Source organism: Podarcis vaucheri, assembly GCF_965113315.1.
Source record: "Podarcis vaucheri genome assembly, chromosome: 1".
In the NCBI taxonomy this organism is placed as follows: Eukaryota; Metazoa; Chordata; class Lepidosauria; order Squamata; family Lacertidae; genus Podarcis; species Podarcis vaucheri.
Genome location: NC_138759.1, coordinates 50156987 through 50175953, shown reverse-complemented (window position 1 = coordinate 50175953; position 18967 = coordinate 50156987). Strand labels below are relative to the sequence as shown.

General features: G+C 45.2%; 2 protein-coding genes across 5 annotated transcripts in view; one reads left to right on the top strand and one right to left on the bottom strand.

Annotated features, from left to right (window-relative positions):
* LOC309534386 (uncharacterized protein) overlaps positions 1 to 18967 on the bottom strand; it is a gene marked incomplete at its 3' end in the record, with an annotated part of 296522 nt that overhangs the window by 98021 nt on the left and 179534 nt on the right. The gene's annotated exons all lie outside the window — the stretch shown is intronic.
* TMEM229B (transmembrane protein 229B) overlaps positions 1227 to 18967 on the top strand; it is a 37939-nt gene continuing 20198 nt past the window's right edge. The window contains exons 1-2 of one of the 3 annotated variants that reach the window (XR_014220855.1): positions 1434 to 1496; positions 15191 to 15427. Coding sequence is in view for 1 of the 3 variants with exons in the window: in XM_082227169.1 (XP_082083295.1) it covers positions 1242 to 1496 (255 nt within the window). In the remaining 2 variants the exon portion in view is untranslated. Of the gene's footprint in view, positions 1497 to 15190; positions 15428 to 18967 lie in introns of all 3 variants that reach the window. The other 2 variants (XM_082227169.1, XR_014220856.1) reach the window with 2 other exon arrangements.

Sequence of the window (18967 nt, the reverse complement as noted above, 5' to 3'; positions counted from 1 at the left end):
AAAGGCCCTCTGCCTGGTTCCCTGTAGCTTCGCTTCTCGCAATGAGGGAACCGCCAGAAGGCCCTCGGCGCTGGACCTCAGTGTCCGGGCAGAACGATGGGGGTGGAGACGTACCTCTCTATTCTGCCTTAATCAGATCACACCTGGAGTACTGTGTTCAGTTCTGGGCACTACAGTTTAAGGAGGACACGGGCAACCTGGAACATGTGCAGAGGACGGCAGCCAAGATGATCAAGGGTCTGGCAGAGACTAGGGCGCTGCAGGACTTGACATCTTTCCGCAGGGCCTGCAAGACGGAGCTGTTCTGCCAGGCCTTTGGTCGAGGTTCAGTCTGACTCCCTCTCCCCTTTCATAAGAAACCGAAACGTGCCAAAACGTAGGGGGCAAAACTGAGAAGAGCCATAACTGAGAAGATCCATTTTGGCCTCGGTCAGGGCACGTATTACCAAAGATGACCAAAGCCCATGGGTGTAGCCAAGGGAGGGGGCAAAGGGGGCAGCTGCCCCCATAATCAATAAAAATCTAAAATCAATACAAATCCGAGTTTCTGTTCCCCCCTAACAAAAGCCTGCCCCCCCCAACAAAAATCCTGGTTATGTCCATGCCAAATTCCTCCCTCTCCAGTAGCCATAGATAGCCTTATCCCCCAGGACTCCTAGAAGCAGGTGGGGAGGTACCAGGTAATGCATGTATTCATCCCATACATCCCTGGGTCACTATGAGAACAGGATAGATGGCAGGCAACTCCGGGGCATGTTGGCAAAGGGAGGATTCGTCTCCCTTCCCGCATCGTCTCCGGTCACCACGCCGGATCTGGCGCACCGCAAGCCTTGGCAACGTTAACTCCTAGGCGGGTCACTTCCAGGCCCACCCTCTGGCCTCGGGACTCCCGGGGATTCTGGGCCTCTTGCCGGTTGCCGGACGGAAGGAACGCGCCGCCTACAAATCTGCCGGGTAAATTATTCAAAGCAAGCGGATGTAGCTGACAAAGGACCCGAAGGAGAAGAAGTAACCCTTCGCGGGCTGCGCCTCGCCAAGCCAATCCGGGCAGCGGCGGCGAACGAGTGGGCCGGAGCGGCGGGGGCGCTTTCGGGCGGCGGAAGAGAGCCGGGCCCCGCCCGCGAAGGAGCCCCGGCGGCGGCGGCGCCCGGCCGCCTTCCCTCCCCCCGCGCCGCGCTCCTTCCTCTTGCGGGCGTGGCGGCGGAAGGGTTAAGCGAGGGGGCGGGGGTAGGAGAGGGAGCATGTGCAGTCGGGCCCCGCAGCCGCGGCGCTATGGGTCCCTCTTCGCTGGCACACTGGGTCTGCAGCTGCCGCGGCGGCGGCGGCACAAGCAGCCGGCGCAGCCGGAGGAAGAGGAGGAAGAGCAGCCGGCGCCGCGACGCTTCCATGGAGGCGAGCGCGGAGAGGCGGAGCTGAGCCCAGCCCAGCCGCGTCCCGGATCGCCGCCAAGCACCTGCGCCGGGGCCTCCTCGCCCACCTCCCTCCCCGCCGCCCGGGTAGGTGCATCCGCAGAGGCCTCTTCCTCCTCCTCTTCCCGCGACAGGGGCGCGCCGAGGTGGCGGGGCGGCCGAGGGAGGAGATCCCACCGCCCGCCCGCCCGCCCGCCTCGGGGTTTCCGAGGGAACTCCGTCTCCGGGGAGTCCCTTGCGGATGGAGGCAGCGCAGACGGGCGGGAGGCGCTGCTGGGCGGGCGCTGCTTGGTGCCGCAAGACCCGCATCCTGGCGGGCTTCTCTCACGCGCCGGGTCCGGCTGCCGGAGCGCTCGGCCGGCCCCGGACACCTTCCTGCCTCGGCCGGGGATGCTGCCCGCCCGGGGAAGGATGCGCAGCAGCCCGAAAGCGGGGTGGCCTGGGGGGGGGGGGAGCTAGTTGGCTCCGGGGCTGCGCTGGGCGCGCTTTCGGCTCGCAGGGGATCCCGAGTCCCGAGCGTGTCTTCCGCAGTCCCGGAAGGGACGGGCTAGGGGAAGGGAGGTGTCTCCCTGCTTAGAGCCATCTAGGCTGGGTTGAAAAGCAGCTCTTCTCCAGCCCGGGGCATTATTGAGCTTCTCTAACTTGGCGTTGCATTTCTTGCTCTCCTCTTCGCTCTCCGTCCTCCCCCAGCAGTCGGGTCCCCTTGGTCGCGAGCGGCACTTAAGCAAAGTGCTACAGTTCTTGTTCATGACTCGGGCACCCACCCCCACCCCCAATCGCGATTCTCCAGCGAACGACCGGGCTATATATTTTCTTCCCGACAGCTGTCCAGCTGTCCAGCTGTGATCTTTTCTGTAGTCCTCCCTCTTGCCGTCTAACTGCTATTCTTTATCGGTTTTCATTTGCAAAACGCTGTAAGCCTTTCCTTATGCTCACCATCCCGACTCTATGAAGTGAGCGGCTGTACCATTAGCCCCATTTTACAGATGTGAAAACTGAGGCTGAAAGAAGAAATAGAGCCCTTGCCAAGGCCAACCAGTGAGAGACAGCAGTGGGTTTGGGACCAGATGATCTCCCAGATCCAAGCCTCACCTGGCTCTCAGTGAGGTTTATTCCCTGCTAGCCTCACTATGTTCCTACCATCTCCTCAGCCTGCTTTTTGCTTCAGATAACTAGGCTGGGCTTGGTTGCCTTTGGAAACCTTCACCACAATCCACTTGTTGGCCTCTGAAGTGCCATACCAAGTCACATGTTTGTTTTCCCCAGTTACAAACTGAATGTAGTGATTTCTCTGGAGTTTGTCATAGTTCTTTACTTCCTGGCTGTAATTAAGGGCATTTACTGTATTTACTGTAGACCTGTCTTCTAGGTGCCACTACCAGGGTATTTAGCTAACACACCTCTCTAGGTAGTAGAATGCTTCCTACTCAGCCAGAGACTGACTGCATAGGGCTGGAGAACAGGAATTAACTACCGTTGGTGTGTGATATCTGAAACATTAGGTCTTGCTCATAAAACACATCTACATCACGTGATTTCTTTGCACTGGATCACTGTACAGCTGATGACCTCATGAAAGGTGGTAACCTCATACATTTGTTAAGATGCCACAAGGCTCACTGAGGGTTTTGATGCAACAGACTAAGGGCACAATCCTAAAATTAGATCTGGGATCTAGTTGAGCTGAGCTAGGATCTCAGCTGGGAACTAGGTGGCTGAGCTAAACTGGGTGGATCTTTAAGATGCCATTATCCCTTAAAAAGGGACATTCCTAGGCAGAGCTGCGGGGGGAGGGGGGACAGGACCTAGGCTGGATCCTAAGTTTATTCAGCTCAGTCATATTACTTGAATTGTGTTAAGCCAACAACAATGGTGCTGGAACTCAAACTCTATTTCAAAGGGCTTGTTTCCCTTTCTTCCAGGCTTAGGCTGGCTCAGTCATCAACATCCCAGCTGCTGAATGGAGTTTGGATCTGGGATATTTTACAACAGCTTAATTTAAACTGGCATAATTTATGCTGGTTTCCCATATTTAGGACGGCTCCCTTACACACTTACTCTAGTGGAAATTGTATTTTGAGATAATAAAAGGGGATAGAAACCTGCCTGTGGTGATTTCTATATTTGTGATGAAACACAGTGGAAGTCATCAAAGGGGTGAGCATGTTTGTATTAAGCCCAGTTACTTGAAATAGTAATATCGCATACATTGTTCTCCCATCCCACCCAAATTTAGGATGCTTTTCCGCATGAAACTGGTTCAGTTGATTTGACTAATTTAAATCAATTCAGGATAAACAAAAGGATGTACAGTATTCAGAAGTTGAATAGGATAGATGGAGGAAAGGTACATGGTTTGCTTGCTCCTCACTTAATTATCTCTAAAGAGGAAAAAGTACATCATCTTTCTTGTATCCATAGCTAAATATGTACTAGTTGTCAACAAATGGGTATACCGTTCTGTGCTGCTCTGAAACCAACTATATTGTGTTGCCAGAAATAGCCAGTGCTTTAAAAATAGTACCTATAATCTCTAGCATTCTGAGGACAAAAAGAGAACCTTGGGAAAACTCATGTATGGCTGACTGCTGGACTGTCATTTGAATGGAGGTGAATTTGCTAACATGAACAGCTGTTGGTGTTATTGAATTCTTGTGAACAATCAGCTTGACAAATGTCAGATAGCAGTGGATTTTCTCAGTACGGAAAAATTATAGTTAGATGGATGTGTACTCAATAAGTTAGATCTGACCTACATAAATATAATCAACAGTGCAAATAAACTGTGTGAGTATATGTGTGTATATGTGAGATGTATATATCACGCGCACACACACACATTGCATAATTTATTCTGCTTCTATTAGTCGTGAAAAGTTGTAGGAACTATGCAAGGCACTTAAGCAGAAACCTCCTGACCTCAGGAAATTCATTTTAGACCTCCATTGCATCTGAGAGTTTTATTAGGCATTCCCCACACATCTTTAAGCCTATTTTTTATCCCCATAAGATCTAGAAACTTGCTTTTAGAAAAGATGACTCATGTGTGCAAACAGAATGTCACTGGGGAAAAAAATAGGATTGGCCATGAACTGAGATATGATCCATGCATAGCACTTCTGGGCATTTCTGACAATTAGGAAGACTTAATCTCATTAATCTGTTTATTAGCAGCTAGTCTGACCATCTCCAAGGATTTGGAAAAATATGAACTCTCTATATATTTTTCAATGGTACAGAGAACGTGGAGGTCAGGTTTCACGGGCAAACATAAGCAGCAATTTCATGTACTGTATGGTGTGACAAAGAAGGATCACTTTATTGAACACTGGCTCCCATTCATATCACGTGCTAACAGGAATCCAGCTGGGCAGCTTTGCGATGAATCTTTTACCATATTGTGCAAGGATCTGCTTTCTCCATAATGCTCAAGTTCTTCAACTAATGACTAAACTTTTATGTACATTTATTTACATCCTTTTTAGAGGGGGGAAGTGTACTGCTTTGGTATGGTGGTGGTTTGGTCCGTTTGAACATCAACAGCTTTTTCTTTGAATTTGTAGCTCTTAAAATATTAATGCTATATATATATATATATATATATATATATATATATATATATGCAGGTTTTGGTGTCTTCGGGTGTCTTCCCGTGTAAGAGTCGGGGTGTCTGGGCGACGTTTCGACGAGGTCTCACTCGTCATCTTCAGGCTGGTGCTTTCGGCTTCTTGTTACTGGAACTAGAAGCCGAAAGCACCAGCCTGAAGATGACGAGTGAGACCTCGTCGAAACGTCGCCCAGACACCCCGACTCTTACACGGGAAGACACCCGAAGACACCAAAACCTGCATTCCTATACCCGTGAAAATCTACGAAAGCATATATATATATATATATATATATTAAAAAAAACTGATTTGGGGGGATGCTAAATTTTGTGCCCATTACCAATTCGTATGATTCTGCCCACCCATGTTTATCTGCTCTGTTATTTTAAATAGAACCTGGAGAGGACTAGGGAAATGGCTTGTCGGGGCTTCCTATACCTCCCTGCTGGTGGGGAAACAGAGGTCCCTCAGGCCTCTGCTCCTCCCTTTCCTTCTCCAGCAAGCCAGTCCTTCTCCACCCTTTTCCCCTGCTGTAGACTGTTTAAGCTCAAGAGCTCCAAGAGCCCTTTATTAGGTCTTGGTGGTAGCAGTGCTCACCCATTTCTGAGCTGTCTGAGTGGCAGCAGCCCTGGTGCCTGCGGGGGAAGGTTGAGGCATTTTGTTAGAAGCCAGTCTGCCCAAAGTGATCCCCTGCAGGTCTTCACACATACAGTACTATAATAAACAATTTGTTTCTAGACGAAAGGTTCTGCAAATTTTGCTGGAGAACCTACTGTGTGTGCCGGTTAGATCTTGAGAAGTTTCACTTCCTCCTCACTCTCCATCTAAAAAGAGGAACCCCTTTTGAAGTGATAAAGCTTCTGTATTTTATCCCATATTTGGACCCTCATGTCAACGGGTTTTTATGGACCGCAGAAGTAGCTAACATTGATGGCGTTGCTGTTTATGGTCCATAATACAAGCATTATTCAAAACATATTCCTTGTGGGAATAAAATTGAGAAACATAGGGGGAAATGGTAAAATTGATAACTCATACATAGATCTGAGTCTACAGTGACTGAGCCAAGTGTATAGTGCCAAGCTGGGGCATGATCCAGCCAAAGCTAAGCATTCTTAAGTCTCATTGATTTCAGTGCCTGTTCTTAGCTTAATTTCGACTGCAGCACGCTTTAAACCAGCTTCTATGACCAGGTTTAAAATGTTGGATTATAACTCGGTGGATACATTCTGGGGTAGGGGTTGAAGCCTGAGCATAAGACTATTTTTTTTTAACTAAGAATAGTATTTACTCGGAAGAAACTTGGTTTCAGTGCAACTTGCTTTCCTAGGATTAGCTCTTCAGGTGTAATAAGTTTTCTAGGTGCCAGCTTTCAGAACTTGAGATTCACGTTCTGGACATGGATGGTGTTGGTTATTTTGAACGGCATGTCAAGAGATTTATTTTTATTTTTTGTAGATTGACAAGAAATGGCAGCAATAAGCTGCAAAGCTAGTAGCAAAAACCAAGCTATCCTGAAAACTGTATTAAATGGCAGTATGTAAATACTCATAACCAATCAATCATTGGTTATATAAATAAAATGCAAAGATTCAAGGAGCAAAGATCTGTGTTCTTCCCTGATGCCAGCTATTTTTGGGGGGTGGGGCATCAGGAGTGAGCAGCTTTTGTTCCTGTTTATTATGATTGGGGGGGGGGTCACCCTTCATTTTGAAACCAAAGCAAAAATCTCCACTTAGTGAAAGGAAACAGCTTTCAGGAATGCAGTATTTATGTGATAATCCGCCACTGAACTGGTAACCTACAAAGGGAACCATTTTTATTAACGGGCATTTCTATGGTACTCAGCATTGGTAGTGTGCGTGTGTGTGTTTAGGTTATTAACTTGCAATTTTTCATTTCACAGTCGCTATACAAAAGAGTCTAATTTCTATCTTCATACCAACTTTCCCATTATTAACCGTTCCTAAGTGCTGCTTGTAGAAATGAATAAAAAGCATAGAAGATGAATTAAAATACTGTGTAGGTGAGAGTAAATTCTTACACCACTGCCAGGGACAGTATACTAAAAGACTGTGCTGTAGTTTCAGAAAATTCATTTCAAGCGTACTGCTGTGACATCTCATTGAGTCAGTGTAGATGTACCAGCCATGATATCTTTGCCTTCTGTCTTCACCACCACCTTCCATCTCCTGCTGGCCTTAATCACAATTAAATATGACATCAACCACGGTTGAGACTAACTAACCAGGCTCCCTTTTAACCAGGGATTTGAATAGTGACTAGTCGATGATCATCCAGTGAATTACATGGTTAAGTACAGATTGAAACCTTGATCTCCCTGACCCACTGCATTGCACCACAACCTGCTCATCATTTCTGTATACTATGCCATACTCCTCTGGTTTTGATCCAGCAAGGGTTTTGAACCGATAAACTGGCAGTCTGCTAAATATCCCTTCCCCCAAAATGATATCAATTAGAGCAGATTAATTATAATACTAAGATTCTAGGCTAAATCTCAGAATAAAACTTTGACCTATTTTATTAACAAATAACAATAGTCACATCAGCTGTGTTTAGCAGCGGAGCATGGAAAGCAAATTTCCTATATCTCATCTAAAGAAGTATTTGTGGGGAAAGTACATTGTTTCCCCAGAGATTTTGAATAGCCTCTGGCTAGCACTTTCTAACAGCAGATGGAGTCATAAACTTGTGTCCAGAAAGTACTACTTCAGATTGCAGGTGACACGCAAACATATGATGCAATACACTCTGGCTATTCATTCACCCATTCATTTTTTAAAAATTGCATATCACACCCTATTTGAAATCAGTACAACAAAACAGAAAACTAATGAAACCTTAACTACAGAAGAATTCATTTATTCATACATACATAGGAGAAAATTAATTAATTAATTGTCCTCCTCTTTCCGTCAAAGTGGTATGCATGGTTTTTTCCCTCCCTATTTCCCCGCTCACAACAACCCTGTGAGATAAGCGAAGCTGAGAGACTGCGACTGGCTCAAGGTTGCCCAGTGAGCTTCATTGCTGAACAAGGATTTGAACTCTGGCCTCCCAGGTCATAGTCCAACACTCTAACCTCTGCACCACACTGGGTCTCACAGTGGCCACCTGTTTGGGCACTCCTTAAGAGCGGAAGGGGGAGATGCTTGTGCCTTGTCCCCAGGTGTCACAGAGACACAGCCGTGCACCTTCACCCGCACATAAGCGCCTGCTGCCCTTGGAGGTCATGAGTGGGGTGGCGCCTTTGCACACAACGTTTTAAATCATCATCCTATAAAGATGCAGAGAAGTAGAAAACATAACGCAACCATCACAAAATAGAATGAGGCTCAGGTTAAATGTTCAAAAGTCTAACCTGGGAAAGTAAAGTAACTCTTCACCTAGCATCTTAACTACAGTACAAGAGGAGGTGCAAGTGAGTTTCCCAGAGGACAGCATTTGATATAATCAAGAGGGCCCTGTCTTTGGTGATCACGTGCCTAAGCCCAGAAGGGAGCAGGCATTCAGAGAAAGGGCTCCGAAGACCTTAATGCACAAGCAGAAACTTGTGGGGAAGGAGGATCCTTTAGGTACCCAGAAAGCAAGCTATACAGTGGTACCACAGGTTAAGAACCTAATTCGTTCCGGAGGTCCATTCTTAATCTGAAACTGTTCTTAACCTGAAACACCACTTTAGCTAATGGGGGCCTCCTACTGCCGCCGCGTGATTTCTGTTCTTATCCTGAAGCAAAGTTCTTAACCCGAGGTACTATTTCTGGGTTAGCAGAGTCTGTAACCTGAAGCTTCTGTAACCTGAAGTGTATGTAACCTGACGTACCACTGTATAGGGCTTTAAATATAACACCAGCATTTCAAATTTTATTGGGAATAGATTGACCACCAGCAGGGTGAGGCAACCACCTCAGGCACTTGATTGTGGAATTCATGAAACGGCAAGTTTTTAGTTATTTGATCTTTTCTTTCTTTCTTTCTTTCTTTCTTTCTTTCTTTCTTTCTTTCTGCTGCCAGGGAGGAGGAGAACTGTTGGTGAGGTCTTCTGCCTCATGTATCAATAACATGGTTGGCCTGAGGCACTGTATGGTGGGTTGGGGGAACCATTTACTGTTTCACATCATACAGCAAAATGCCCTGGGCTGGCACTTGCTAGCAGTGAAATTGTTTCGGAGCTGGGCAGATATGTTCTAGGAGTGCTCCCAGTAGCAATCTTGCACCTGTGTTCTGGACTAATAGAAGCTTCTGGGAAGTCTCCAGAGTCAAACCATGTAATGCATTGCAGTAATCTAACCCAAAAATTGCACCATATTTCACCTATAGAAGTACTTGATATGATGACTTCACATTGAAGCAGCACTGGATTTTGTATTTTGGTTCCTAAAGCAGGGATGACCTTGCCTTGCCTTGCTGCACAGTGCCATCAAGAAATACTCTATACCCATTAATGGTAAAATGTGTTTGTTGGGTTTTTAAAAAGTAGTCTTGGTGGCAAGTGCTCCAGACTGAGAGATGTATTTCTCTTAGTGTTGTATAATATGGCCTTACCTTTTCAATTCAGCTTCTCATTCAAAATTCAGGTATCTGTTGCTTTTCCTGCCACTATCAGTTTCCTTTCTGATAGCACTGCAGCCAAAACATGCCACTGAGCATCTGAATTTCCAGAAGACATTAAGATACAGGATCCCAGAAGGCTCTTGGGTCCTTGTAGAAGGCTGCAGTAGTCATTGTCCAAAAGTTTTTGTTTCAAACCTAACAACTTGGGAGGGTATCATAAGGAGGAAAGAATAAACCCAAAACATTACAATTCTTACTCATTCTAGTATAATTCCCCGCTCTCTTCTTTAAAAGAGCACTTATTTCCCTTTGTTGGAAGGGAAATATTTGGAAATTAAATAGCTATGTGTTAACTCTGGCAGCAGCTGGGAAAGAAAGCCGAGATCTAGTGATATTCTGGCTCATTAGTAAAAGTTACTGTTGTATGTGTTAATTAGGGATAATGATGCCACACTGAGCTTTGTTCAGAGTGCTTACTCCTTTGCCAATGACAAGATTACCAATCTGTGTCAAAAAGCAGAGACCAGCCTCAAGGGCATCTGAAGTAGACGGTGCATAATATTTTTCACATTGAGGACTCACTTGTAACAGTTTTAGAATAAAGTTGCTTGTGCAAGAACTCAAATAGATTTATGTTAGTAGGGAAGCAAGAAAGGAACTATGTCATCCTGTGTTCTGACCCCTGCTGTTGAATTAATTAATCTAGTGCAGTAGTTTGGGCAACCTCTCCTAATAAATCCTCTCCCTACGCAATCTTGTCTTCAAGCTCTATATAAAAGATGGATTAGTGCATAAAGAGGATCTCATCCGCTAAGCGCCTTCGCTATCATGTGCTGTCTTCCCTGTGTCGCGTAAGGTTGAGAACTGATGCTCATTAGTTTAGACTTAAGCGATGGGTCTTGAACTAGAATTCAACTCTCACTGCGGCTTGTCCTATTTCAGGCCAGCACCTTTGATAGGAGCCACATGTCTTCTGTAAATTCCTCCAACACAGGCATCCCCAAACTCGGCCCTCCAGATGTTTTGGGACTACAATTCCCATCATCCCTGACTACTGGTCCTGTTAGCTACAGATGAATGCCCATAAGCAATCATCGCAGTGCAGTCTAGTTTGGCTGCTGTTTATGATGGATTGACCTCTTTTTAACAATGAAGATCTTCAGAGCTGATGGTACCAAGAACATCTGTATGGTGCCTGGGCAGGAAGCTCTTCAAGGCCTTTCACTGCTACTGAACCAAATGGAAGATGGGATTGCTAATTTGCTATTTGAGCGACCAAGGAAATGAACTGTATACATGTCTGGGGTGGGGATAAGTAATGAATAAAGTGAGCAAATAGAAATGCTGACAAAATTTTTGAAAAAGCCTGCTGCACATGAACTTACTGATGCATAATTTAAAGTGCTTTTCATCTAGATATCATACCCTTGTTGGTCCAACATCCTTGCATCTCTTTTTACATACTCTATATTTATATATAAACATTTTTGTGAGGCCCGTCTGAAAAGTGATGAATAGAACTGCTTCACATAATAAACACATGACCACAACTGAGCAGTAATTGTTTTTCTAAATATATAATTAAAACTTTATGCCAATTTTTCAAGTCACTTTGCTGGTAAAATAAAAGTAACCAAGGCTGAAATATTATACATTTACCTAGGATTAGGCCCCATTGAACTCAGTAGGACTAATTTTTTTTATCAGACATGTACAGGATTGTGCTGTAAGGCAACAATTACATACCTGGGAGAAAACATTATTGAACACAGAGGGACTTCCCTCTGAGTAAACATTCCTAATAGGATAGCACCGTAAGTTACTCATTCCTGAAAAAAATAGTAGAAGAGTGGAAAAACTAGGAGTATTGCTGAAGCGTTTAATAACCCACTGTCCTCCACAGAGTGTGTAACAGTTGGAAAATGTTAATCTGCTAGGTTGCTAAGCAACTGTGTCCTGACCTCAATCCCTATTGGATCAAGGGGAGTTTACTGATGAATTATATTTTTACTCTAATTTAAACCTTGATAGAGCGGATGTAGGTGGGGTTTTAACAAAATGGTCCTTTTCCTGGTTCATTGGAGTCTTAAGGTGTACCATTTATCATTTGGTGTGCTTGCAAAAGCATGCTAATAATAAATTTCAATAATGAGAATTAAAGCTTTAACGGAAAATTGTGTTGCACAAATTCAGTTTTTATAGGATCTTGTGTCAGTGTTAGTAACCCAAAATTAACCTCAGATGTATTACTGCTAGGCTAAAGGTCAAACGGATAAAGAGCCAAAATGTGAAATGATGTCACAGGAATGAGAGGTGTCAGAATCTCTCAAGTATCACTTTTAAGATATATCCCACATTGCAGGTTTTTTTAAAAACCAAGTAATAAAACATACCCATACAAGGAATACAGAATTTAGCAGTGGTACAGAAAAAAATAATGATTGTAGTATTAGACGTTCCAAGAAAGGCAGTCAAATGATACAGTTCATACAGTTCCACAAATTGATGGAAGGTGAAAACCATGTTCAATTGTCTTAACAAAGTCCACAGAAGGATACCATGCCATATAGATGGTGTGAGTCTTACTCACCCCATATCAATATTCTTTTTGTGAAATGGTTAATTTGTCCATAAGCACAGTGTCCCATACTTGCAAAATTCATGCTTCAAAAAGATTTTCATTTAAAGGTTTTCCCATTTTTTGCAGTCACTAATCTAGGTGCAGTTAATAAGTGGAAGATGATGTATTTATTGGTTATGTTCTTAATATGAGGAGTAAAACAAAACAGGGCTAATTTTGCATCTGTCCATACTTTTTAGTTTTAGCTATATAAAAGTGCTATACCTTCCATCATTTATTTTGCTAAAGTGCTTCAGTTTTTCAACAGTTTGTTTTTACAGCATTTTGCTTTAGAAACCCCGTGATTGTGGAATCAAACGTTCTGGTTCTTTTCCAGACAGGCACATGCTTTCATTAGTCAATGTGGCTGCCTACACTTTTCTTAGAGTTATATGAATGCAGTCAACAGCTCCATGCTTTCTTTTTATACACAGGAATGACTTCAGAAAGCCTGCATTTTTGCTAATTTACATTGTAATAGGGGCAGCAAACTTGAAATGGTAAGCGAAGGGTCTGCAAAATAGGCATTCAGATTTTCTACTAAGCTGATTATTTCTACCATTTACCCTCTTGTTTCTCAGAAATCAAATTGGAGGCAAGGAGCAAAATGTTTTGGGTGCTGTGTTCTCACAGGGTTGTTGCAGCTTTCTACCTTGTAGGTTGGATTGTTTTAATACTCTTAATGCAGTAGGGTAGGGGGGGGGCACAAGTGTGATTGCCCTAGCACAAAATGGTTAGGGGCGGAAAATTTCAACACCCGGTATTGCCTCATTACAGCTGCACGCTTCCTTTGCTGGGCTCCGTTGAAAACAACTTCTCCAGACAACGGAACAAGTTTTCTTTTCTTTTCTTTTTGGTTGCAGTCTCCGCTATTAGGCAATTGAATGCTGATGTGTACTCCATCCAGTGAATATAAAGCTTGCTTCAGTTCAGAATCTCCTCCCCAGCGATGTCTCATTTCCCAGAAGGGCTTATTTTTAATAGTTGCTTCCCAGAGGATTCTGACTGTGGTTCTGGAGTTCTGCTGTAATACAGTTCTCCAAAGCACTAAGACACACCTTTTGTCCAATTAGCATCTCCCTTTAGGTAACTAATGTTTAAGGTATCTTCATACATCACAAAATTGGCCTATCTTAGCTACTGTCTCATTAAAAGCAGAGTGGCATTGGGCTGCGTTGTTGTCTGAATACCCTTGGGCCTTTCAGACTGCCTGAGCAATGCAGTGTCTCTTAAGTAAGCAATCATCCATTTGCCTACTCTCTGTGTTGTAGCTGAGAATTAGCTCCTCTCCCTGATAGGCGCCAACTCTCCTCAACTCTAAAGTCAGGATTTTGCAAGTAAGGAGGAATAAGTTTCTCCCAAGGCAGTGGTGGATAGCTTTTGGTGCACCTGTACCACAGCCAAGACCCAAGTAGAAGGCTGTGTACACATTACCATTGACTCTGGCTCCAGAGTCCACTGCTGGTGTTTGAAAGTGCATTCGCATGAGATTAGCCACAATCCTTATGTATCCTTTAGTTTATCGAGAAATTATGCTGTTTGATGCCTTAAAACCAGCTTCCATCTGCTTCGAAAATGTAGGCCACAGTTAAGCTGAGGTGTGTACATTTGAGACAGTGTTGCACATGCACAGATGATAGTGCATGCACACATTACAACTTCACTGAACAGGAGTTTGGCACAGGGAAACAAATCAGCTAATGTACATCAGGTGAAAACATCACCAACCCCTCTCTGGTGTGTACAGCAACATAAGAAAGTGACTTGAAATGGAGCAGGGGGATATGGGGTTGATGCATTTTAAGCTGCTAATATGTACAATTAAGTCACATCTTACGTGCATTTAACATACATTATTTCAACCGTATGTGCTTGGCTTTAGACCCTTTCCAGATTCCATTCCAGCCTTTCTCTTCTGCCTGCATCTCTCTCTCTCTCTCTCTCTCTCTCTCTCTCTCTCTCTCTCTGCCGCTGCTCTGTTCCCCCTTTATTTCTGTTCCCCCTTTGCTCTGTTCCCCCTTTGCTCACATGAGGATGAGCACCAAATATCTGTGCATGATACAAGATGATTGTATGTAGGCACTGACACTCATCAGGTGACAAAGGCTGCTTTATAGCACTCTGTATGCCACTCTCATGCCTTGGTGTGGTTTTTACCTCCATCCTGCTGAGCAACAGAGCAGGCAGCAGTCTAGACATGAGTGGATAGGTCCTCCTTCTCCAGGCAAGGGTTGCTTAGGTTGGCTATCCAAGTCCTGAAGCATGATCCATTGGGAAGGATCTGTTCTTCCTTCCTTTCCAGAACTGTTTGGCTAGGTAAGGGTGATTACCACTGTTCAGACCATGAGCCGGGTTTCTTCCAGAGAAACAACCCAATAATTGGATCCTTGGATTCTCAGGTGCCTTAGGTTTCCTGCATTTGGGGGAGGCTGCTCCACATTGTGATTTTGTGAAGTTGTTCTTCCATATTTTCAAGTCCACATTCGTTCAAAAAGCAAGGGAATAGCTAGTGTGAAGTGAACTTGAGTGGTGTGAATGCAGTGTTCTACCGAGGACTCCCAAATGCATTGCCTGCCCTTCGCAAAGGGGCTTGCATTGATCTCTCTGGGCAACTGAGCGGGGTTTATTACAGACCAAATGGGGGCAGATGCTCCTAGGAATGCTGCTACCATTCTGAGATAACAAAATTTCGCCAGGTGTGCCTGGTGGTGCAGTGGTGATCGCAGCTGAGAAAGGAGCATTGGGCTGACTCCCTGATGCCTGATCCTGTTGCTCCGAGTACAGCAAGTGCCCCTTATCGTTTGCCCACGAGGACTATCAAAGGAAACCTAGCTGTCTTCCATTACTGTTGAAAAGAAGAGTGGAGTCCCATGCCAGGCCTCGAAGAAGAATGTAGATCTATTGGCAGCGGATCTGAACAAGGGAATGAATAATTCATGCCCCCAAATGCCTCCTGTGCGTTCTCATCCATTTAGGCTGCTTGGGAGTTCTAGCTGCTGAGATGCAGACACAGATCGACTTCCAAAGGATAAAAACCCTTATAGATGCTGCTTGCTGTTGCTTCTGTCAGCCTCCAGTTCAAAGGATTGCAGCAGCTGCTGTGATGCTGGCTTAAGAGGGCGAAGGCCGGACCCCTGATTGCTGCCCCATCAAAACTGTGGTAGTCCAGGAAGTTCTGTAGCAAGGGCAGCCTGCTAGAATCCCTTCTCTAGGTAAGTAAGGCAAAAAAAAGGTGGCTTGGCTAATTTTACCAGGAACCATGTGGTGGGCAGGGGAGGGCAGTGCCTCAGCCCAGAGTTGGAAATGGCCTTGTTTACGTGCCAAGGGGCTTTTCTTAGGAGCAGGGGCGGGGGCGGGCAGGCACAGGAGAAAGCAAAGCAGGTTTGTCTCTGCCAACAGCTTGCTAAAAACAGACAAGGCTTTGATTTGCTTTCAGCCACCATCTTAAGAAGTAAAGCTGATTTAATAGCTGTTCAGTGAAGTAAATTCATTGTATGGAGTCACTTACTAGCTGGGCAGTTGTCCATATCGGAGTTGGCAGCTAAGGGCTTGGGAGGAGGAATTTCTCTCCCTGCCTCGGTCGAGGTCTCTTTAGGTCACGGCAGAGGTGCACTGGCAGGGCAGCAGCGGGGAGAGGGGTTAGTCCAGGTCGGCAGGAAACACGACAGTTTCATTCTCCCAAGCTGTCTATCCAGCGCCCGTGAAAACAGGGCTTGTGGGCTGCCAAACTTCCTCTTCTTTGTTTGCTCAAGTCCCTGCTGTTGATTTATAGTGCCACCTTTTACCTTCCCTGTTTTCACTGAGGATAAGCTCTTTCCACTGGATTCAATAACTTCTTTTACATTTTGCTGCTCAGGTTCCCATTGATCCAACAGGCTGTATATCCTGTGGAGGAGAGTGTATGACCTAGCTATTTAAAGCAGGTGTTTAAACCCCAGCGTGAGTCAGGTTTCTTAACAATGGGCTGTTGCCACTCCATCTCAAGGTTGTTCGAGTCAGACTGTCTCCTCTCCAGATCCCAGTGATATCCAGCTAAGTCATACTCGGAATAGACACGTTAAAACCAATGTGCTTAAGTTACTTAGGTTCATTGATTTCAGTGGGTCTGCTCTGAGTATGACTGATGTTGGATGTCATCCAGGGCTCTCTCTTGCTCTGGGTGTGTGTGTGTGTGTGTGTGTGAGAGAGAGAGAGAGAGAGAGAGAGAGAGAGAGAGAGAGAGAGAGAGGTTAGAAATATAAATGTGTCACAATTCAGTTGCAATGTATGAAGTTAGGCACATGGGTGTCATCTGTTGCAAAAACTGCAAACTGTTGGTGATATTTATCTGGTCCTATTATGTTACAACAGAAGCAGGAAGCACAGCACAACTTATTTATACTGATTTAGCAAGACATTTGCCTCTTGGAACAGTATACAGCACAAAGGGATAAAATACAGTAAATGCAATAAAATAACACATTGCAGCAGCATTTGAAAGTCCAGCATTGCAGTAGTGAAGATTACCAGAGCATAGGTTACTGTGGCTGAGCCGTATCCATACCTGCTTTTTTCTGCATAGCCCTGCCCCTGAATCTATGCCAAGGTTACACTAGGCAGCCTTTCTCAACCTTCGGTCCGTAGATGTTGTTGGACTACAACTCCTATCATCCCTAGCTAGCAGGATGAGTGGTCAGGAATTATGGGAGTTGTAGTCCAGCAACATCTACGGACCCAAGGTTGAGAAAGGCTGCACTAGAAAATGTGACGGAATACAGGTTCAACCGAGTCCACACAAGTTTTGGCCACACACGCACACACACACACAAACAAACAAACAAACAAACAACACCATTTGTGCAAGAACTAATACCCATGACTTCTGAATTTAGGGAACTGTTGTTGTTGTTTAGTCGTTTAGTCCTGTCCGACTCTTCGTGACCCCATGGACCAGAGCACGCCAGGCACTTCTGTCTTCCACTGCCTCCCGCATTTTGGTCAAACTCATGCTGGTAGCTTCAAGAACACTGTCCAACCATCTCGTCCTCTGTCGTCCCCTTCTCCTTGTGTCCTCCATCTTTCCCAACATCAGGGTCTTTTCCAGGGAATCTTCTCTTCTCATGAGGTGGCCAAAGTATTGGAGCCTCAGCTTCAGGATCTGTTCTTCCAGTGAGCACTCAGGGCTGATTTCCTTAAGAATGGATAGGTTTGATCTTCTTGCAGTCCATGGGACTCTCAAGAGGGCACAAGGAGAAGGGGACGACAAAGGACTTTGCATGAGCAGGTATTTGCAAAAAGGACTCCTATTCAGTTATTGGAAACCATGGCTAGCTTGGCCATGCAACCCTAAGGATGAGGCAGGCAGTGTGGACCTGCTCCCAGTCACTGCATGATTTCCCTTCGTATGAATAACACAGGAAGGGGACTTATACACAGTTTAGTAAAAAGAACATTGGCATGCCCAGTTTCATTCCCTATTATTTATGAATAACAAAGATTTAGATAAAAGCTGATGCACGCAACAGGGCTCTTTTCGGTAGTGACCTTTGTGAAATGCCACAGTATAGAAGCTTGTGTCAAAAGAGACTCCTTAAATGGAGGGTTACAATGATCCCCTCTTGTACAGCTCTAAGCTGTGGCCTTGATATGTACAACTGCTAGACTCTGGTGTAGAGAGCTCAAAGTATGCAAAAGAAAATAAGCCTTACAGTGAAATGTTCCCCGTTGCTTTGGGTTAGTCTGCTGTGCAGATGCAAGGATGGCAAAGAACTCACAGCAAGGTTTCCCGGCTTACTTTTAAGATTGTTCAACAGAGCAGGATTTGAAGAAATGCCTGGGTGGTTTCCATAGTAATGTTGCTGTGGAGCACTTCTTACACTTCAGAGGTAGCAAGTGTGACCCTCTGTGTGGCAAGATAGTCAAATCTATCAAATTGAGGAGCCATCTGGAAATCCAGAGATGGACACAGGTGTGCTTATGCTTGCTTTTGTCCTTGTTGATTATCATCTGAGCAAAGAGCACTGAGAGAAATGGATTTGGAAGGGATTCATTCTTCCAGACAGTCATTCCATGTTTAGTGCTCTTTAACTGAAAATCCACATAGATTTTCAGGATAATGCTTGAGCTGCACTAGCAGCAGGTGGTGCTCTCTGTCTCTCTTTTTGTACACACATATCTCAACAACACACACAGATGCCTCTTACCCTCGCTTCTGCCCCTCATAAAGGTAAAGGGACCCCTGACCATTAGGTCCAATTGTGACCGACTCTGGGGTTGCGGCGCTCATCTCGCTTTATTGGCTGAGGGAGCCGGCATACAGCTTCCGGGTCATGTGGCCAGCATGACTAAGCCGCTTCTGGCGAACCAGAACAGCGCACGGAAACGCCGTTTACCTTCCCGCCGGAGTGGTACCTATTTATCTACAGTGGTGCCCCACAAGACGAATGCCTCGCAAGACGGAAAACTCGCTAGACGAAAGAGTTTTCCGTTTTGGAGGTGCTTCGCAAAACGAATCTCCTATGGGCTTGCTTCGCAAGATGACAATATCTTGCGAGTTCCTGCGGGTTTTTTCCCTTTCCCCCCTTTTTCTAAGCCGCTAAGCCGCTTATCAGCTGATCCGATCAGCAAATAAGCCGCTAAAAGCCGCTAATAGCGCTAATCCTCTAATCCGTCAATGGGCTTGCTTCGCAAGACAAAAAAACCGCTAGACAAAGAGAATCACAGAACGGATTCTTTTCGTCTTGCGAGGCACCACTGTACTTGCACTTTGACAT